At 23.3% G+C, this 19750-nt stretch overlaps 3 protein-coding genes across 3 annotated transcripts; all 3 read right to left on the bottom strand.

The window, feature by feature from the left end:
* Positions 1 to 325: 325 nt before the first annotated feature.
* LOC122504885 (sodium-dependent phosphate transport protein 1, chloroplastic-like) lies at positions 326 to 5900 on the bottom strand. Its single transcript, XM_043616210.1, has 8 exons — positions 5303 to 5900; positions 3766 to 3925; positions 2616 to 2728; positions 2413 to 2544; positions 1834 to 2041; positions 1360 to 1504; positions 1144 to 1258; positions 326 to 998 (listed from the first exon to the last, which is right to left on the bottom strand). Exons 1-8 carry the CDS (start codon positions 5492 to 5494, stop codon positions 843 to 845), a joined length of 1221 nt encoding a protein of 406 aa, XP_043472145.1. The 5' UTR covers positions 5495 to 5900; the 3' UTR covers positions 326 to 842.
* Positions 5901 to 8260: 2360 nt separating this feature from the next.
* Positions 8261 to 13937, bottom strand: LOC122504910 (protein MTL1-like). Its single transcript, XM_043616242.1, has 3 exons — positions 13800 to 13937; positions 13207 to 13332; positions 8261 to 10096 (listed from the first exon to the last, which is right to left on the bottom strand). The coding sequence occupies exons 2-3, from the start codon at positions 13318 to 13320 to the stop codon at positions 8864 to 8866; spliced, it is 1347 nt and encodes a 448-aa protein (XP_043472177.1). The 5' UTR covers positions 13321 to 13332; positions 13800 to 13937; the 3' UTR covers positions 8261 to 8863.
* Positions 13938 to 15926: 1989 nt separating this feature from the next.
* LOC122504905 lies at positions 15927 to 19692 on the bottom strand. Its single transcript, XM_043616233.1, has 3 exons — positions 19527 to 19692; positions 19087 to 19225; positions 15927 to 18158 (listed from the first exon to the last, which is right to left on the bottom strand). The coding sequence occupies exons 1-3, from the start codon at positions 19571 to 19573 to the stop codon at positions 15963 to 15965; spliced, it is 2382 nt and encodes a 793-aa protein (XP_043472168.1). The 5' UTR covers positions 19574 to 19692; the 3' UTR covers positions 15927 to 15962.
* Between the last annotated feature and the right edge of the window lie 58 nt (positions 19693 to 19750).

The following is a 19750-nucleotide window of genomic DNA, read 5'->3' as shown; positions in this document are numbered from 1 at the left end:
TATAAGGCAATAAAAATAATATTCCTTATTTAAAATGGATATCAAAAATATTAACAATAATAATAAACCGCTGACAAAAGTTGAATAGGTTCCCCTTTGAGATAATAATAATAATAATAAAAATATATGAACTATATAAAACTATACAAAAATAAATGAAATATATTAATATTTCATTTAGGTTATTTACATATAGGTTAAAAAATTTTCAAAAATGCGGGTCCAATAAATATATTTTTATATACTCTATAAGATGTTCATAATAATTTAATAGTTACACAAAAGTTTTTAAAAGTTGAGATAAAAAGTAAAATTAGAAAAAATATAAAACATTAATTATATTTATTACTAAAAATATAAATTTTATAAAAAAATATAAAAAAGTACTTTTATATATAAATGTATACAATATTTATAATATCAAAGATTTTTGTTTTGATTGTACTTAAATTCCTTTTCAATAATTAAATAACTAAAATATTTACAAAAAATGTTTCTTTAGACTATTATTAAATTATATATAGTATAAAATAATTTGTATATTTATAAAAAAAAAATTACTAACATTATTTTCACTTTCGTCAAGTTTCATATTAAGAAATTAAATTGCCACACGTACGTTATACTTGATAATAGTTAAAATTTGACATTTTGTATTATTTATATATATACATTCATCTTTACAGAATATTATTTATATCTCATTCGCAATAATTTAATTATAACTCTGGAAAATAAATTTCTAAGTCATCAATATAAATTAGCATTCACAGTCAATTTTTTTCTCGCACACGATATGATTGTTTTTTTTAGTAAAAATAATTATCATCATTTTCCGAATATCACAATACGGCCTGGGCTGAACTGTGACTTTGGTAAATAATTGCCCCGGTGAAATTAATCGCCGCCGCCAATACGAAAACGGGCATCCAACGACCGTGCGACGCTGTCACTAGTTCGGCTGTTAAGGGTCCGCACAAAATGCCGGGAATCGTCGCCTATGAAATCAAACACAAAATAATAAATAAATAAAAATAATAAATTAATTAATTATAAAAAAAAAATTTTTTTAAATTAAAAAAAAATTAAAATTAATTAATTAATTAATTAATTAAATTTAGTGTTTTGAATAATAAAACTCACTATTGTGTTTGAAATGGCAAAAGTCATTCCCGCGTGATTGGGTGCAACTTCCGCGTGATTGCTCAAATGTCCGGAAGAATTACACGCGCATAGACCCATGGAAATGGAAATAAATCTGAAAGAATTAATTTTCAAAATAGAATTGCATTTTTTGTTTATACATGGGAAAAAAATTTAAACTGCGAAGAGCGCGTTAATAAAAAATAAAATACTTACATTACTGCCAAAAGAAGATTATCAACTGTACAAAAGGCAAGAAGAAATGCTCCCGGTCCAATTAAGCCGATATTTGTCATTAGCCTTCGAACGCTTAGAATTTGCCATCGTTTTTTAATGAGATTATCAGCACCATAACCGGCAACTGAAAAAGTTTAAAATAAGAATTTATAAAATAATAATAATAAATAATAAAAAAAATAATAATATTAATAATCATAAAAAAATATAATAATAATAATATTGTGAAAAAAAATTGTATCGACCGGGATTCGAACGCTAATAATGAATATTAAAATTGGTCCCTTAGACCTCACGACCAAATTTTTTTTTTCAATAGTTTATAGAAAAATTCACGATTAAATGATCACTAATATAAAAATAGTAATAATAATAATTAATATAATAATAAATAATATTAAAAATTCTTAAGAATTAAAAATAAATAATAATAATAATAATAAAATTCTTTACCTATACCGACGAGGGAGTTAACAATATAGGGTAAGGCAGTAAGACTGATGCTCTTCTCATTCGCTGAGAGATTTTTCGATAAATAAGTCGGTAGCCATTGCATTATTATATAATTACTCCAATTCATTGCAAAATGTGCGATATACAGAGACCAAAGCGGCCAATGAACTATGAATTCCGTCCATCGAGGACTTCGATTTTGTGATACCTTTAAAAACAAAAAAGAACATATTGCTTGCGAAAATTCAATTATTTTCAAAAATTGATTAATTAATAAAATTCTATTCGAATATTTTCGTAAATAATAAAATATATCGAAAGAATTTAATTTTTCTTTGTATATAATAAAATTTTTCGAAACAAATTATTTTCATAAATTTTGATGAAATTCTTTGGAAAAATTCAAATATTTTTCTAAATAACGAATTTTTAAAGAATATTTACATTATAAAATGGAATTATTACAAAATTTTTATACAATTTACCCGAAAACATATTTTTAAAAAAAATTCTGTATTTCGTCCTTTACTTTATAAAAAAAAAAAAGTTGATTAATACTATAAAAATTAATAATAATACCTTAGGTATAAATAGTGGAATTTCGTCCTGACCGTTCGTCTCGTGGTACATAATTAACCACAAAAAAGTCCAAATTATTCCAAATGAGCCAAAGAGATAGAAACCCGTTTGCCACGACACATTAGGACACAACTGTAATTTTTTTTATCAATTTTTAGAAAAACGTAAAAAATTTTCTTGTTTTTATTTTTTTAAATACTTACGACTGAGGCGACAACTTGACCTACGGTACCGGCTGCCATGAGGAAACCGAAAGCCCTCGATCTCTCTTCCACAGGAACATTGTGAGCAAATAAATGAAAAATTACAGGCAAACCTAAAAAATTACAAAAAAAATTTTTTTTATACTGTTTATCAGTAGAAAATTATATTTTTATACTGTTTATTAGTAGAAAATTATATTTTTATACAATAGTTTTCTATTTTTTTTAAACAAAAAAAAATGAATATCAAAAATATTAATAAAAAAATATTCCTTATTTGGAATGGATATAAAAAATATTAGTAGAAAAAAATATTCCTTATTTGGAATGGATATCAAAAATACAAAAGTAAGTGAAAATAATATTCCTTATTTGGAATGGATATCAAATATACTAAATAGCTAAAAAATAAAATATTCCCTATTTGGAATGGATATCAAAAATATTAGCAAAAAAAATATTCCTTATTTTATTACAGACAAACCTAAAATTCCAGAGAAAAAATTTTTTATACTATTTATTTATTTTTGTATTATTTTTATATTTTATACTTAATATTTATTTATTTACAAAAATAAACGGGAAAAGACAGTAAAAAATATTTTTTCAAATTGTGCAGAAAAAGTAATAGTGAAAAATAGTAGAAAATTTGTACAATTAGTAGACAGAAAAAGAAATAGAAAAATTTGAAAAAATAGTAAATAATAGTAAATAGTAATAAAAATAGTAGAAAATTAGAAAAGATAGCAAATACTAGTAAAAATAATAAAAATAGTAGAAAATTAGGAAAAATAGTAAATAATAGTAAAAATAATAAAAATTTAAAAAATAGTATAAAATTAGAAAAAAATAGTAAATAATAGTAAATAGTAAGAAAAATTAGGAAAATAGTGTAAAAATTTGGAAAAATAGTAAATAGAAATAAAAATTTTTAAAATAGTAGAAAATTAGAAAAAATAGTAAATAATAGTAAATAGTAATAAAAGTTAGGGAAATAGTAGAAAATTAGTAGATAGAAAAATAGAATAAAAATTAATGTAAAATTATATTTTTAAACAACAGTTTTCTATTTTATTTTATAAAAAAAATAATTGTATTACTACAACATTGCTATTATTATATAATTTCTTTTTCTCTTTTCTTTACGAACCTAAACCTTCTCCAAGGCCGAGAATCACTCGGCAAATTACGAGTAACGTAACAGATTCAGCTAAAAGTGGAGTAATAATTGTACTAATTGACCAGAGTAAAACGGCTGCCATCAAAACGGTTTTACAACCAAAACGATTCGCTGTACTGGCTCCAATTATCTATTTGAAAAAAAATTAAATTCATTAAAAATTAATTTTTAAAAAAATCTTTTTTTTTGTTTTAAAAAAAAGGGAGGGTCGTATTTTTGAACCTAAGTAGCAAGAAATTATTTTTATTATTCAATTATTTTTTAAAATATTTTTTTAATGTAAATTTCTTTGTGCAAGGAATTTAGTAATAAGTAAAATGAGTCAGAAAATATTACAGCGACTTTAAAAGTTCTTTTTTTCCCGTACATGGAATTAAATGGTCAATAAAGTATTTTTTATTTGTACATTTTTTTAGTGCTTTATTTTTTCTTTCTTTTTTTTGATAAAGACATTTTATCAACATTTTTATAAAAATAGAAATTAGCAATAAAAGTCAATTTTCGACCAAAAGTAAAAATTATTATTTTTTGTAATTTTTAGAGGGGAAATATTTTGACTCTTTTTGGATTTTCATTTTTCTTATAAATTCATAGATTTTTAAATCCATTCCTAATTTTGTAGAAAATGTTTTTATATTCACAATTTCATAATTTTCTCTTATTTTTATTTTATACTTTTTATTTTAAAAAATTATTTGAAATTAGTTAAAAAAATAAACAAGTAAATTTCCATACAATAGAAAATTTAATAACAATGGTTTTTTTTAGAATTTTCAACCTAAAAACAATTTTTTTTAAAAAAATGCTTCAAAAATTTTTTAAAAAATCTTTTTTTTGCATTCGGCAATTTTTTTGTGAATATAAAAATATATTTCCTACAAAATTACTTTTTATTTAAAAAAAAATTATTATTTTAAATTAGTTAGAAAAATAAACAAGTGAATTTCTATATAAAAAAAATTCAATAACAATGGTTTTTTAAGCATTTTGAACCTAAAAATAATGTTAAAAAAAAATGCTTCACAAATAATAAAAATCTTTTTTTTCATTCAGCAATTTTTTTGTAAATATAAAAACATATTTTTCACATATTTATTTTTTTTTATTATTTTTTTTATCAATTTGAAAGAAAAATAAAAATCCAAAAAAGAGTCAGAATATTTTTTTGACCGATTTTATTTTCTGACTATTGATTTCCTTTTTAAAAATTACAATAAAACTAATTTTATTGAAGATTTAAATCATTTTCTTAATATAGTTAAAAATGTAGTCAAAGTCCCCCCCTTAAAAAAATGGAAAATAAAAAAAATCGGAATTTTGAGGTTATGTTGACAAAAATATTTTTTTTTTACAAAAAATCGACTTGAATTTACAGTAAATTAAAAAAATTAAATAGTAATAAAAAGGTTATCAAAAATAGTAATAAAAAAAGTAATTTGAAAATATGGCAATATTGGGCAATATTTAAATTAAAATTTATTTTTAATAAAAAAAGAAATTCATTTGCCTGACTGGTGAAGTAACCAAATGCAAATGCAGAATGAATCCATCCTTGCCAATGGAGATTCCAGCGGAATTCGTGTGACATTGGAACAATGGCAATTGGCATAATAACCCGATCGGCGGCATTAATAAAATTCGCCGCCGAACATAGTGCCACAATTTTTGAATTTCTCGGTAACATTTTTAAATTTGGCATCTTTGTCTCTTTTTTTTCACAATATGTCAGAAAAACACTCTCTCTCACTCTCCCCCCAGGTACAAAATCTTTTTTTCTTATTTAATGTTTATTGAAAAATTTTAAAAAGTCACATTTTGCACGCGCACTATTTTTTTCTATTATAAAAATATGGTTTTTTTTATAACCTTTTAGATATTAGAAAGATTTGCAAAATTTTTATAGTTTTTACAACGTGGCTATCAATTAAATTCGTCATTTTATTTTGAACATTGAGCACACACATACACACGAACTGTGACAGATTGGTAAATTTGGAAAATGGGATTTTTTCTCCACACTTATCCTCCTGTTATCATTTTTCGGGGAAAATGTATAATTGTATTATTTTGGGAATTATTTCTTGACGTGTCAAAAAGGAAAAAATTGATTATAGTTGATTTTTAGTGTCGTCAGATGGCGCTTGTGGGGAATTTTCGTTTTCCCCCCAAGAAGCTAGTGATTTTTGTAGAGGGGAAATTTATATATCCGACTGCCCAACCCTGTATTTTTTTGTACATTGACTTTCCGATCTACGGTATCTGTATTAGTCTATGGCTGCCTCTCGGAATAAAAAGAAAAGAAAAACATTTTTTTTTATTTAAAAATTTTAAACAATTAATTCAATTAGATAAATGATTTATCAAAAAATTTTACAATAATAGAGTTCCTTTAAAGAATTTCATTATTTATAAATATAATTGAATTGTTTTAAAGAATTTATTTAAATTTTTAAAAATAATTGAATTTTTTAAAAAATATTATTAAAAAATTTTTAAAATTGAATACTTTCATAAAATTTTTTTGAAAATAATTGAATTTTTTTAAAAAATATTAAAAAATTTAAAAAATTGAATTCTTTTATGAAATTTTTTTAAAAATAATTCAATTTTTACAAAGAATTTTACAATTTATAAATATAATTGAATTGTTTCAACAAACTTATTAAAATTTTAGAAAATAATTGAATTTTTTAAAAATATATTATATTAAAAATTAAATTCTTTTATATAATTTTTTTTTTAAATAATTTAATTTTTTCAAAGAATTTTGTTATTTATAAATATAATTGAATTGTTTTAAAGGATTTATTAAAATTTTTAAAAATAAGTGAATTTTATTTTAAAAAATATTATTAAAAAATTTTAAAAATAAAATTATTTCATGAAATTTTTTTGAAAATAATTGAATTTTTGCAAAGAATTTTACTATTTATAAATATAATTGAATTGTTTTAAAGGATTTATTAAAATTTTTAAAAATAATTGAATTTTATTTTAAAAAATATTAAAAAATTTTTAAAATAGAATTTTTTCATGAAATTTTTTTGAAAATAATTGAATTTTTACAAAAAATTCTACTATTTATAAATATAATTTAATTTGTTTCGACGAATTTATTAAAATTTTAGAAAATAATTGAATTTTTTTGATAAATATTATAAATTTTTAAAAATTAAATTCTTTCACAAAATTTCTTTTTGAACATAATTAAATTTTATTTGAAAAATATTATTAAAATTTTGTAAAACTGAATTCCTTCATGAAATTTCTTTTTGAAAATAATTTTTCTATTTATAAATATAATTGAATTGTTTCGAAGGATTTATTAAAATTTTAGAAAATAATTGAATTTTTTAAAAATATTTAAATGTTTTAAAAATTGAATTCATTTATGAAATTTTGGAAAGTAATTGAATTTTTTTTTATAAATATTCTAAATTTTTTAAAATTGAATTCTTCATGAAATTTCTTTTTGAAAATAATTAAATTTTTACAAAGAATTTTACTATATTTATAAATATAATTGAATTGTTTCAACGAATTTATTAAAATTTTAGAGAATAATTGAATTTTTTTGAAAAATATTATTAAAAATTTTTAAAAATTGAATTCTGTAATGAATTATTTTTCGAAAATAATTAAATTGTTGCAAATAATTTTACTTTATTTGTAAATATAATTAAATTGATTCGAAGAATTTTATTAAAATTTTAGAAAACAATTAAAATTTTTTGAAAAATATTATTAAAAATTTTGTATAAATATTGAATTTTTTCATGACATTTTATTGAAATTGTATTAAAAATAATTGAATTTTTACAAAGAATTTTACTATTTAATATAAAAATATTTGAATCGTTTCGAAGAATTTTTAAAATTTTTAGAAAATAATTTAATTCTTTTGAAATATTTTTTTAACGAATTAAGGAAAAAAAAATTGAATTTTTTCGTGAAATTTTATTGAAAATTGAAAATAATTCAATTTTTTCAAAGATTTTACTAAATTTAAAAAAATAATTGTATTGTATCGAAGGTTTTATTAAAATTTTTAATTTTTTTTTATTCGTTTGTGAAATTCTATTAAAATTTTTTTATTAGTTAAAAATTGAATTTTTTAAAAGTTTGAATCTGATATTATTCAAAAATTCATATTTGAAAATAAAAAAATTTTGTAATTCGCAAATGAATAAAATTAAAACTAGAGAATGTAAATTCGCTTTTTAATATGAATCTAAATTTTTCAAAAATTGCCACGTTTCTTAATAATTTTTATTAACTTTCTCCCAGGTGTTTTTTTTGTACGATAAAAAATTTAAAAAAAATATTCCGTTAATATTCACGGGACAAATATAATTAAAAAAATGGTTCGAAAATTAAAATAGTATAAATTTATTTTTTTTTCTATTAATAATGAAACATAGATATTTAACAAGTTTGCGTTTCTCTTCACATAAAATATTATGTAGAAGTTAATATAATGCAATAAGAAATAAGCTAAAAATAAAAATCGTAAATAATAATTTCTAAAATTTCTCGAAGTGACAACATCGAAAAAATATTTTCTAAAAAATTTCTCGAAGTGCTAGCTTCGAAAAAATAATTTCTAAACCAATTATTGCGCATTAATAATAAATCTGTTGAGAAAAATTAAAAAAAAAAATTGCCATGAGAATGAAATCTAAATGATTTGTTATGATATTGAAACTAATATTAAAATTTAATTAATATTCGAACCTTCCAATGTTAATAACTTGGAACGAGCGTCGTGTCGGACGAACGTTAGGAACGTTAGGAACAATTTATAAAATTTATAAAATTCATAAAATTTATAAAATTTATAAAATTCATAAAATTTATAAAATTCATAAAATTTATAAAATTCATAAAATTTATAAAATTCATAAAATTTATAAAATTCATAAAATTTATAAAATTTATAAAGTTTATAAAACGGAATAAAGAATTTTGTTTGTTAAGTTGCAATTAAAAAATTACTGTTCCTCGTTGGCGGTTTCGAAAAATATCAAAATTCGTCGTAGTAGTTGTGAGCAAGGTTGTGATATTGTTTTTAATCGAATCTTCTTCTTGACGATCCTGATGCTCCTGCCGAAGATGATGATGGTGGTAATGATGATGATGATGATGATGGTACTGATCTTGATGTTGATGGTACTGATGATGATGTTGATGGTACTGATCTCGATGGTACCGATCTTGATGTTGATGGTACTGATGATGATGTTGATGGTACTGATCTCGATGGTACCGATCTTGATGTCGATGGTACTGATGATGATGTTGATGGTACTGATCTCGATGTCGATGGTACCGATCTTGATGTTGATGGTGCTAATCTTAATGTTGGTGATATTGATCTTAATGGCAATGGTCCCAATCTTCCTAAAGCTAATGACGAGAATGATATGGACAACGATAATGGTACAGGTTTAACAGCCTTTGGTTCCCTAGCGGTCGTCCTTGCCGCACCTGATCCAGAATAAGTTGGCGATGAAACCGGCGTCGACGACGACGATGGTTCATCTTCATCCGACGATTCCGACATTTCTATCACCATTGCGGCCTCTGGCTCTAAATTTTCCAAAGAATCTGGTTCTGAATTTGGCAAAAAAACTGGCCCTGAATTTGGCAAAGAAACTGCCCCTGAATTTGTCAAAGAAACTGGCTCTGAATCTGGCAAAAAAGCTGGCGAAGAATCTGGCTCTGAATCCGCCAATAAACCTGGCTCTGTATCCGGCAAAGAATCAGACAATAAACCTGGCTCTGAATCTGGCAGAAAAGCTGGCAAAGCCAGTTGAGATAAAAGCGATTCACTATTATCAAAAAATGCATCGCGTTCCATTCTCTCATAGAGTGCTAACGATCCAACATTGAGACTAAAGTCAAAATCCTCGTAATTTGGTTCGTCATGAGGTTCGGGATTATTGGGACGCCACAAAGGCGAATGAAATTCAAACGGATTAGCGTCGCGTTCCAATTGAAGGGAATGTGGCGTATCGTACATCATATCGTCGAAGCTTTCTTTCTCGATTCTCGTCGGTGAACATGGTACGTCATCGGCGAACACGTCCATTCCGATTGATATCAAATTGCGAGTTGATGAATTCATGTAGATACTCTCGGTTCGGTGAATTGCCTCCGCGTCCTTTGTGATCCAACTGTAGGCAACTTGGCCAATGTTGAGGATATTGTCGTCGACCCGAATGTAGAGATTTGCATCGTTTGGAACAGTGTCTTCTAATTCCAAGGATTTTATCAAAAGTAAACGCTTTTCTTCCGTTACCTGTTCGGGAACAGAAGTTTCTTTAGTTTCAAACATTCATAAATTTTTTTTTCTAATGTTTTTTAATTTAAAAAAAAAATTTTTTTTTTAATTTTAAAAAAAAAAAAATTTTTTTAAAAAAAATTTTTTTTTTAAATTTCAATTTTTTACTATTGAGTAAACATCTTGACTTAAAAAATATTCTCACACCACTCGGTTTTGAAAATTATTACTCAGAAAAATGTTCTATTGCTTCTTTTTAAAATAAATAATTAATTAATGATAAATAGTTCATTAATGATTATTATTTTTTCACAGAAATAAATATTCTTAAATAAACCTTTTTGAAATTAAACAATTTAAAAAAAAATTGTTATAAAACATGAAGATATCGATCACTCCGAGTCTTCGACTCGGAGCAATCGATATCTTCATGTTTTATAAATAATTGAAAATGACCGAGTGATATAATCATTATTTTATATTATAAATATTGCTACTGTAACTTTTTCAAAAATTATTTTCATTATTTCAATTCAATCAATTTAAAAAATGTTGCAATAAAAAAAAAAAAAAAAAAAATTTAAATGTTAATTTTTTTTTTAAATTAAATCTACCTAATTTTTAGTTAAAAGTATGAAACATTCAAACATCGAAATAGTACTTATTGACCTTGAAAAAATCCGAGCAACCAATTTCAAGTGAATTAAAATAAAAAAAAATAGGCGTCAGTGACACTGAATTGAAAGGGTTAAGAAAATTTTTAACAATAGTTTTATTTTTGAAGAAATTAGATTAAAATTGTATTAAAAATAATTGAATCTCTGTAAAAAAAAATTTTTTTTGATCGAATTGAGAAAATTTGACTATTTTTTTGAAAATAATTGAAATTTTGACAAGAATTTTATTAAATTTTTTGAAAATAAATTGAATTCTTGACTAGAATTTTTATTACAGCTTTTGAAAATAATTGAATTCTTGAAATAATTTTTTATTAAAATTTTTTGAGAAGAATTGATTTATTTTGAAGAATTTTCTTACGAACTTTAAAAAAAAATTAAAATATTTCAACAAATTTAATTAAAATTGTGATGACAATAATTTAAATATTGTATTTAAAGATTTTTATCAAAGTTTTTGAAAAAAATTGAATTCTCTCGAAGAATTTCATTAAAATTTTTTTTTAAATATTTGAATCTTGAGAAAGTTTATTAAAATTGTATTTAAAATAATTGAATTCTTGAAAAGAATTTTATCAACAAATTTTTAAATAATGCAAATTCTTCTGACAAATTTTAAGAATAATTTTATTTTTGGAGAAATAATATTAAAATTGTATTAAAAATAATTGAATCTCTTAAGGGCATTTGAACCATTATGACGTCATAGGTTCTGCAAAGCATGTGTTTTAAGGCTGTGACGTCATCATGGTTCAAATGCCCTTAAAAAAAAAAAAAATTTGATTGAATTGAGAAAAGTTTTTGAAAATAATTGAAATTTTGACAAGAATTTTATTAAAATTTTTGAAAATAATTGAAATTTTGACAAGAATTTTATTAAAATTTTTAAAAATAATTGAATTTTTATAAAGAATTTTACTATTTATAAATATAATTGAATTGTATAAAAATTTCGATGGATTTATATTGAAATTTTATAAAATAATAGAATTTTTTTGAAAACCGATATTAAAAATTTTTAAAAATTAAATTTCTTCATGGAATTTTTTTTTTTGAAAATAATTGAATTTTTGCCAACAATTTTACTATTTTAAAATATAATTAAATTGTTTCGAAAGATTTATTAAAATTTTAGAAAATAATTTGAATTCTTTTGAAAAATTTTATAACGAGATTAAGAAAAAAATTAAATATTCTTTTTTCTGAACTTGTTTTTGAAAATAATTGAATTTTGGCAATGAATTTTACTACATTTATAAATATAATTGAATTGTTTCGAAAGATTTTTAAAAATTTTTGAAAATAATTGAATTTTTTTTTAAAAATATTAAAAATTTTTTTTTTTAATTTTGAAAAAATTCTAAGCAAGTATTGAACTATTTTCATAAATAATAAAACTCATCGAAGAATTTCAATTATTTTAAATAGTATTTTCAATTAATTAATCGAAAAATTCAATTATTTTCACAAATAGAATTTTCTAGATGAATTCAATTATTTAAAATAAAATTATCATAATAATATTTATTATATATTTCGAAAAAATTAATTATTTAAAACAATGTTTACAAAATTCTTATGAAGAATTCAATTATTTTCAAAAAGTAACAAAATTTTTCACTGAAATTCAATTATTTTTAAACATTTTATTGACATTTTTCGCAAACAATTTATTTATTTTTAAAAATAATAAAATTTTTCTCTGGAATTCAATTTTTTTTGAAAATTTTAATAGAATTCTTAGCAACTATTCAATTACTTTCATAAATAATAAAATTCATCGTAGGATTTAAATGATTTTTTTAATAAAATTTTACAGAAATTGCTCAAAAAATGTAATTATTTTTAAAAATTTAATTTCAATTCCTCGAAAAAATCAATTATTTAAAAAAAAATTTAAAAAATTTTTTTTTAAAATTCTTTTAAAGAATTCAATTTTTTTAAAAAATATTAAAATTTTTCATAGAAATTCAATTATTTTCAAATATTTTAACAAAAATTGTTTGAAAGAAATTAATTATTTTGAATACAATTTTAATAAAATTTCTTTTTTTGAATAATTCAATTATTTTTTTAGATTTTAGTAAAATTCTCCAAAAAAAATTCAATTATTAAAGATAAAAAAAATATTATTATCGAAAATTCAAAATTATTTTGAGGCATTTTAATAAAATTCTTTGCAAAATTCAATTATTTTCGCATAAATAACAATATTTATGATAAGAATTCAATTATTTTTAAAAGTAATGTTTTAACGGCTTTTTTAAACTTTCGCGCAAGCGTTGTTTTGATTAGCCAGAGCAGAGCCAGAGATTTATCTTTCGGCATATAGATAAATTTTCTTTTCTATTGTTTTTTTGTGTATACAATAATGGATTTTTGTTTTTCAAAAATATAAAATATAAATCGAAATGTAAAACGTAAAATTAATAACAAAAAACAATTATTTACCTGTCGAATTTCGTAAATTTTTCCAATATAACACTGCAGACGATTGTCACCAATGCCTTCATCTTCGGATGCAAACGAACCGTCAAGGTAATTGTAAAGTCGCAAAAAGTCCATATTTTCGTTTTTCTGTATAAAATCAAACCAAATTTAACAATTTTCAAGATTAATTCAATTCTTTTGAATTTGAAGCCAAGAAATTTTTTTCAATTTTCAACGAATAATATACAAATACGTTATTATCAGGTTATTATCTTGTATTCTAACTTTGGATTTAAATAAAGTAATTAATAATAGAATTTAAAAAAAAATTGACATTTAAAAAGTAAAAATTAAAAAAGTAAAATAATAATAATTATTATATAATAGTTTAATTTAAATTTTTGTTCAAATTTTCACTGAATATATTTTTTCCTACACAATAATATTATTTTGACGCTTCTCCTAAATATTTTAAAAAATGTACCTATACATTTGAATTTGTTTTTAAAATACATGAGGACCTTTAAAATATCGTAAATATGTTTTTTAATCTTTTTTTATTAAAAATAAGGAAATTAAATTGAAAAAAATATTATTAAACAAAATGTACTTACCCAAAGATGTCGAATATTATAATAGAGAAGAATTGCCACTAGCTACTGCATCTTACGAAGTCTCAAAACGAAATGGAGGATCCTATGTTATGATCTACTAATGACTTTATTCCGGGCCAAAATGGAACCCCTTTGTAAATAGACTCCACGCCATCAAATGCCAAAAACCCAAGCCCAAGGGTCGCGCAAACAATTTTTCTAGGGGCGTCTAAAAACACACCACATGCACCATTTTTAAAAATTCCTGACCAAAAATTATAGATTTCAGGGGGAAACGAATTTTTTTTTCATTTATTTAAAAAATTTTTTTTAATATTTTAAAATTCGGCGTCCTTTGAAGTTTAAACTCATTTTTTTGTATTTATTTTAAAATTTTTTTATAATATTTTAAAATTTTGCGTTGAAGTAAGAACCTATTTTCTTTATTTATTTTAAAATTCGGCGTCTTCTGAAGTGAAAACACATTTTTTGTTTATTTTAAAATGTTTTATAATATTTAGAATTTTTTTTTTAATATTTTAAAATTCAGCGTCTTCTGAAGTATAAATCCATTTTTTTATTTATTTTAAAATGTTTTATAATATTTAGAAATTTTTTTTTAATATTTTAAAATTCAACGTCTTTTGAAGTAAGAAATAATTTTTTTATTTATTTTAAAATTCATCGTCTTCTGAAGTAAAAACCCATTTTTTTTTATTTTTTTTACAATGTTTTATAATATTTAAAAAAAAATTTATATTTTAAAATTCAGCGTCTTCTGGAGTAAAAACCCATTTTTTTTTATTTATTTAACAATGTTTTATAATATTTAAAAAATTTTTTATAATATTTTAAAAAATTTTCATAATATTTTAAAATTCAGTGCCTTTTAAAGTAAGAACCCATTTTTTTATTTTTTATTTAAAAAAATTTTTATATAATATTTTTAAATTTAGCGTCGTAAACAAATTTTTTTATAATAATTATTTTAAAATTCGTTGTCTATAGAAAAAAAAAATAATAGGGCAAAATAAATGTTTTCAGTTTTTTAAAATAATTATTTTATTTATTTTTTTTTTACTTCTGTTATTATTAATATTATCATTATTAGTATTATTATCTGTTATTATTATTTACTTTTTGTTAAAACCGTTTTTTAATTATTTCTTAACAAAAAGACCTAAATGCTGTTATTTATGTCCTTTCGATAACAAATTATTATTGTTATTATTATTATTATTATTATTATTATTATTATTATTATTACTATAACATTATTTGATTATTTTTATTTATTTTTTTTATTGTTTTTTATTTATTTATTGTATTATATATTTATTTATTTTTATTTTCGATTTTTTAATTTTATTTTATGTTTTTTTATTTATGTTTTAAACGATTTTTTAATTTTATTTTATGTTTTTTTATTTAGGTTTTAAACTATTTTTTCACTTTTCTTTAAAAAACAAGTAAAATCAAAAAAAAATTTTTTTTGAAAATATTCATAAGAAAGGGGTTTTTTGTGCATTAGACACGTCCCTGGATTTTTCTTTTCTTAACTTTAGTTGTTGGGATGCTGGATAATTGCTTTTTAATGGATGGTTGGTTTGTCACAACCTAGGCCCCCTTTTGACATTGTCCTTTATAATATTTTGACACACACTGCATACGAAATCATTTATTTAGAAATTTTTTTTAAAAAAGAAATTTAAATATTTAAATTTTAAAAAAATTTTTATTTATATCAATTTACATGACATAATTTAATTAATAAAGTATGAAGTATTTTTTTTAGAAACTTATATATTTATATAATGAGAAAATAATATATCACAAGTTACAATTTTAAAAATAATGTTGAATTTGTCGCATGGTTTTTTTTTATTTTGCTATTTTTATAGTAAAATATTATTTAAATATTGTTAAATATTGAAATATTAAATTTTTTTTAAATGTTAAATATTGAAACATTTAATTTTTTTTTAAATATTTAATTGATTTCAATATTTAAATACTCTTAAATATTTAAAAATTTATTTAAATACGTAAATATTTCGGATATTTATATTAAAAATTTATATAAAAGCAAAAAAAAAATAAAATAAAAAAATTTTTAAAAAATTAAAAAAATTAAAAATTTTTGTTCATCTTAAGAAATAAAAATTTAGAATTAAAAATTGTTCCTCATTGGTCTCCTTTATAGTGAATTAAAATATAATAAATGAACAACAACAAAAGACAGAGGAGAATTACAATCATAAAATCGAATTGTCTAAAGAGGAATGTAAAAATTTTTGTTAACAACTCATCGGAATTGACTTGCGAACGCTCCTTAATGTTCTCATAAGACGGTGTGGTGTGAGCACCAAAGTAAAATTCCACATTTGACATTGACGAGCCACTACTGTAATTTGTCAGATCATTAACAGGCCACTGGGGAAATTTTAATTCGGTCTTTCGCATAAAATTCGCATTCATCAAATGAAACCTCGTCATTGTCAAATTTTCAAATGGTAAACAATTTTCATAGCAAGGAATCTCGTCATTTGGTATTTGATCGTTTTTCACATTTGCATTGTAATTTAAACAAGGAACTTGTGAATCTAAATCGAGTTGACTTTTTTCCATAACGGACACTGATTCTAATAGGGGGTAACATTTCTGATAGGGGATAGGCACTTGTGACTCCAAGTAGGTTTCGACTTTGGCAATTATTTCGTCCGTTTGGGAAAGAATTTTGTATTTGGAGCTAGAATTCTTTTTAGTTTTGGGGAATAGTTTTTTCGAAACTGTATTTGTTGGGGTGTTTGATTCTGTTTTGTGAATCCGAAAGGATTTTTGATTGATACCGAAATGAGTTGCGGGAACATTGTTTGTATCTAGTTCGCCAACTGTTTCAGTTGCAGGACAATCAGTTTCGGAAGATTCGTTTGTTTGGTTCGATTCGTTTGGACAATGGTGACAATGATCATGGAGGGTTTTTTTGGGTCCTTCGTTAGAAAGCGATTCTTCATTGACGAAACCGAAATTTTCGTACGATTCTTCGGTGGTAATTTCGTCCGACGTCGAGCCACGGGTGCAATAAATTGAACTTTCACTCGAACTGGAACTGAGTCCGAAAGTTGGGGCTGCTACTGTTGTAGCATCTGTTTCTGCTGGTAATAATGATGCTACTGCTACTTTTACTGTTTCTGATGATAAAGATGCTGCTGCTAATACTTTTGGTGCTTCTGATGATAATGATGCTACTACTGCTTCTGATGATGATAGTGATCCTGCTAATACTGCTTCTGACAATGATAATGATGTTGCTACTACTGCTTTTGATGATGCTGCTGTTGACGATGATAATGATGCTGCTACTACTGCTTTTGATGATGATAATGATGCTGTAACTGCTGCTTTTGATGTTGATAATGATGCTACTACTTTTGCTGGTTCTGTTGTTGCTACTGAAGATAATGATGCTTCTTTAGTTGCTGCTGCTTCTTTTGTTGTTGGTAATGATTCTGATACTACTGCTTTTGATGATGCTGCTGTTGACGATGATAATGATGCTGCTACTACTGCTTTTGATGATGTAACTACTGCTTTTGATAATGATAATGATGCTGTAACTACTGCTTTTGATGCTACTGACGATGATAATGATGCTAATAGTACTGCTGCTTCTGTTGTTGTTACTGAAGATAATGATGCTTCTTTAGTTGCTGCTGCTTCTTTTATTGTTGGTAATGATTCTGATACTACTGCTTTTGATGATAATGATGCTGTTACTACTGCTTCTGACGATGATAATGATGCAGTCACTACTGCTTTTGATGATGCTAATGATGCTTCTTTAGCTGTTGTTGTTGCTGCTGATGATGATGTAAATAATGATGCTGCTTTTGTTGTTGTTGTTGTTGCTACTGCTGTTGATGATAATAATGATGATGATGATAATGATGATGATGATAATGATACTGCTACTGCCGATGACGCTGCCAAAAAATCTTTCGACTCTGTTTCTTCCATTGTTTTAGGAAACTCTGCAAATTTTGAACCTTCACTTGATAACTTTAGTGTCGTTGGTTCCCGAATAGTAATTTTAATTCCTTCCCGTGGAATTTCGACCAAATGCAAAGAGCATTTCTCCCAATGTTTAAAGTAGATTTTCACGCCAATTTCCAATTGGTGAACAGTACGGTGAATGCAGATATCATCAATTTTGAACATGTGAACATTGAGACGGGTGAAATTCTTTCCCCTAAAGCCAATGAGGGGAAAGTCATTTTTTAAAATTTCCGAATTCCTCTTGAGAATGTAGAGAGCCTCGCCGTTTATTGGTAGAACTTGCGAACTAGCTGCTACCCAAATTGATGAAATTCCAGATGATGTCTATAATCAGCGAAATTTTATGTATGATTATTAAAAATAGATAATATTAGGAAGAATAAAAAATCTAAAGCTAGGATTGACTTCTATCCTGGAGCATTTTGTAGAGAATCGAAAATAATTTGTTACGTATTTTTCTATTTTGACAAATATGCAATTTTAGAAATTGAAAATAACAAAAAAAATACTCTTTTTGCAATGATTAGGAGATGTTAGGGTAGTCTGGGAGATTTTCCTTTTAAATTCTGCGAAATTGGCTTGAAACTCGTTACTCGGAGGTTTTTGGGGTCGCTGAATACGAATTTGATGTCAGTTTTTTAAAATTCAAAATGGCGGATCGAATATGGCGGACATGAAAATTAAAAATCGCATGAATTGACTTGAAAATAGTTACTCGGGGGTTTTTGGGGTCGCTGAATATGAATATAAAGTCCGATTTGCAAAATTCAAAATGGCGGATCCAATATGGCGGAACATTTTTCTATAATTCCGCGAATTCGATTAAAACTCGTTACTCGGGGGTTTCCAAGGTCGCTGATTATGAATCCACTGTCAGTTTTTAAAAATTCAAAATGGCGGATCCAATATAGCGGACATGAAAATTAAAAATTGACTGAATTTACTTGAAAATAGTTACTCGGGGGTTTTCGGGGTCGCTGATTACGAATATAAAGTCCGATTTGCAAAATTTAAAATGGTGGAAGAGTTTTTTTTGGAAATTAACGTATTTACTGTAGTATATACATAATTCTTTTTTAAATCTAACGCCATATTGAATTTTGCAAATCGGACATAGTAATGATAATAATAAAAATAATAATGAAAAATATTAATGGTAATTATAATAATATTAATAATAATAATAATAATAATAATAATAATAATAATAGTAATAATAATATTAATAGTAATAAGGATAAAGTAAACTTACCGAGCAAATTTTAATAATTTTCCCCACTGGACAGTAATGAGGGCAAAGTTCCAAATGATTGTAAAAATTCATAGACTTCAAGCATGATAAAATATTTTTCGGATATTTTATTCCACAATTTGTTTTAGAAATTTCATTCCTGTAAAAAGGAACAGTTAAAAAAATTATTTTTCCCTTTTAATAAAACATAAATATAGCAATAAAAATTTTATATACTTTTTTAAAAATTAACTATATAATTTAAAAATTTTTAAATTTGTAAATTTAATAATAATAATATATTATTTTAATTATTTAATAAAATAATTATTTTAGTATCTTTTGTTATTAAGTAGTAGTATTATTTTTGAAATACGTCACAAAGAAAGTGTATTTTTCTAAAATATTTGACATGTACCCTGCATGAAGTAAACTATTGTATAATTTTTAATTTTACTCACAATAATTCAGAATCGAAAATTGTTGGAATTTTTGAATTTTGTTCCATTCTTGAAAATTTTTATTCTAAACATGTTTAGAAGTGATTGGTTTTCGTTCATTGAACTTTTAAGTAGGTATGTGTATATCTATATATATTAGTGAGATCTAGAATCGATGTGGCGTCGGCAGCTCTCTTGTTCCCTTTAAAATGACCGTGGAACCCTTAGGGTTGAATTTCCATGAA

The sequence above is a fragment of the Leptopilina heterotoma genome, unplaced genomic scaffold (assembly GCF_015476425.1).
Source record: "Leptopilina heterotoma isolate Lh14 unplaced genomic scaffold, ASM1547642v1 Lhet_325, whole genome shotgun sequence".
NCBI lineage: Eukaryota > Metazoa > Arthropoda > Insecta > Hymenoptera > Figitidae > Leptopilina > Leptopilina heterotoma.
Note: the sequence above shows the minus strand (reverse complement) of the source record. Positions and strands in the feature narration are given on the sequence as shown.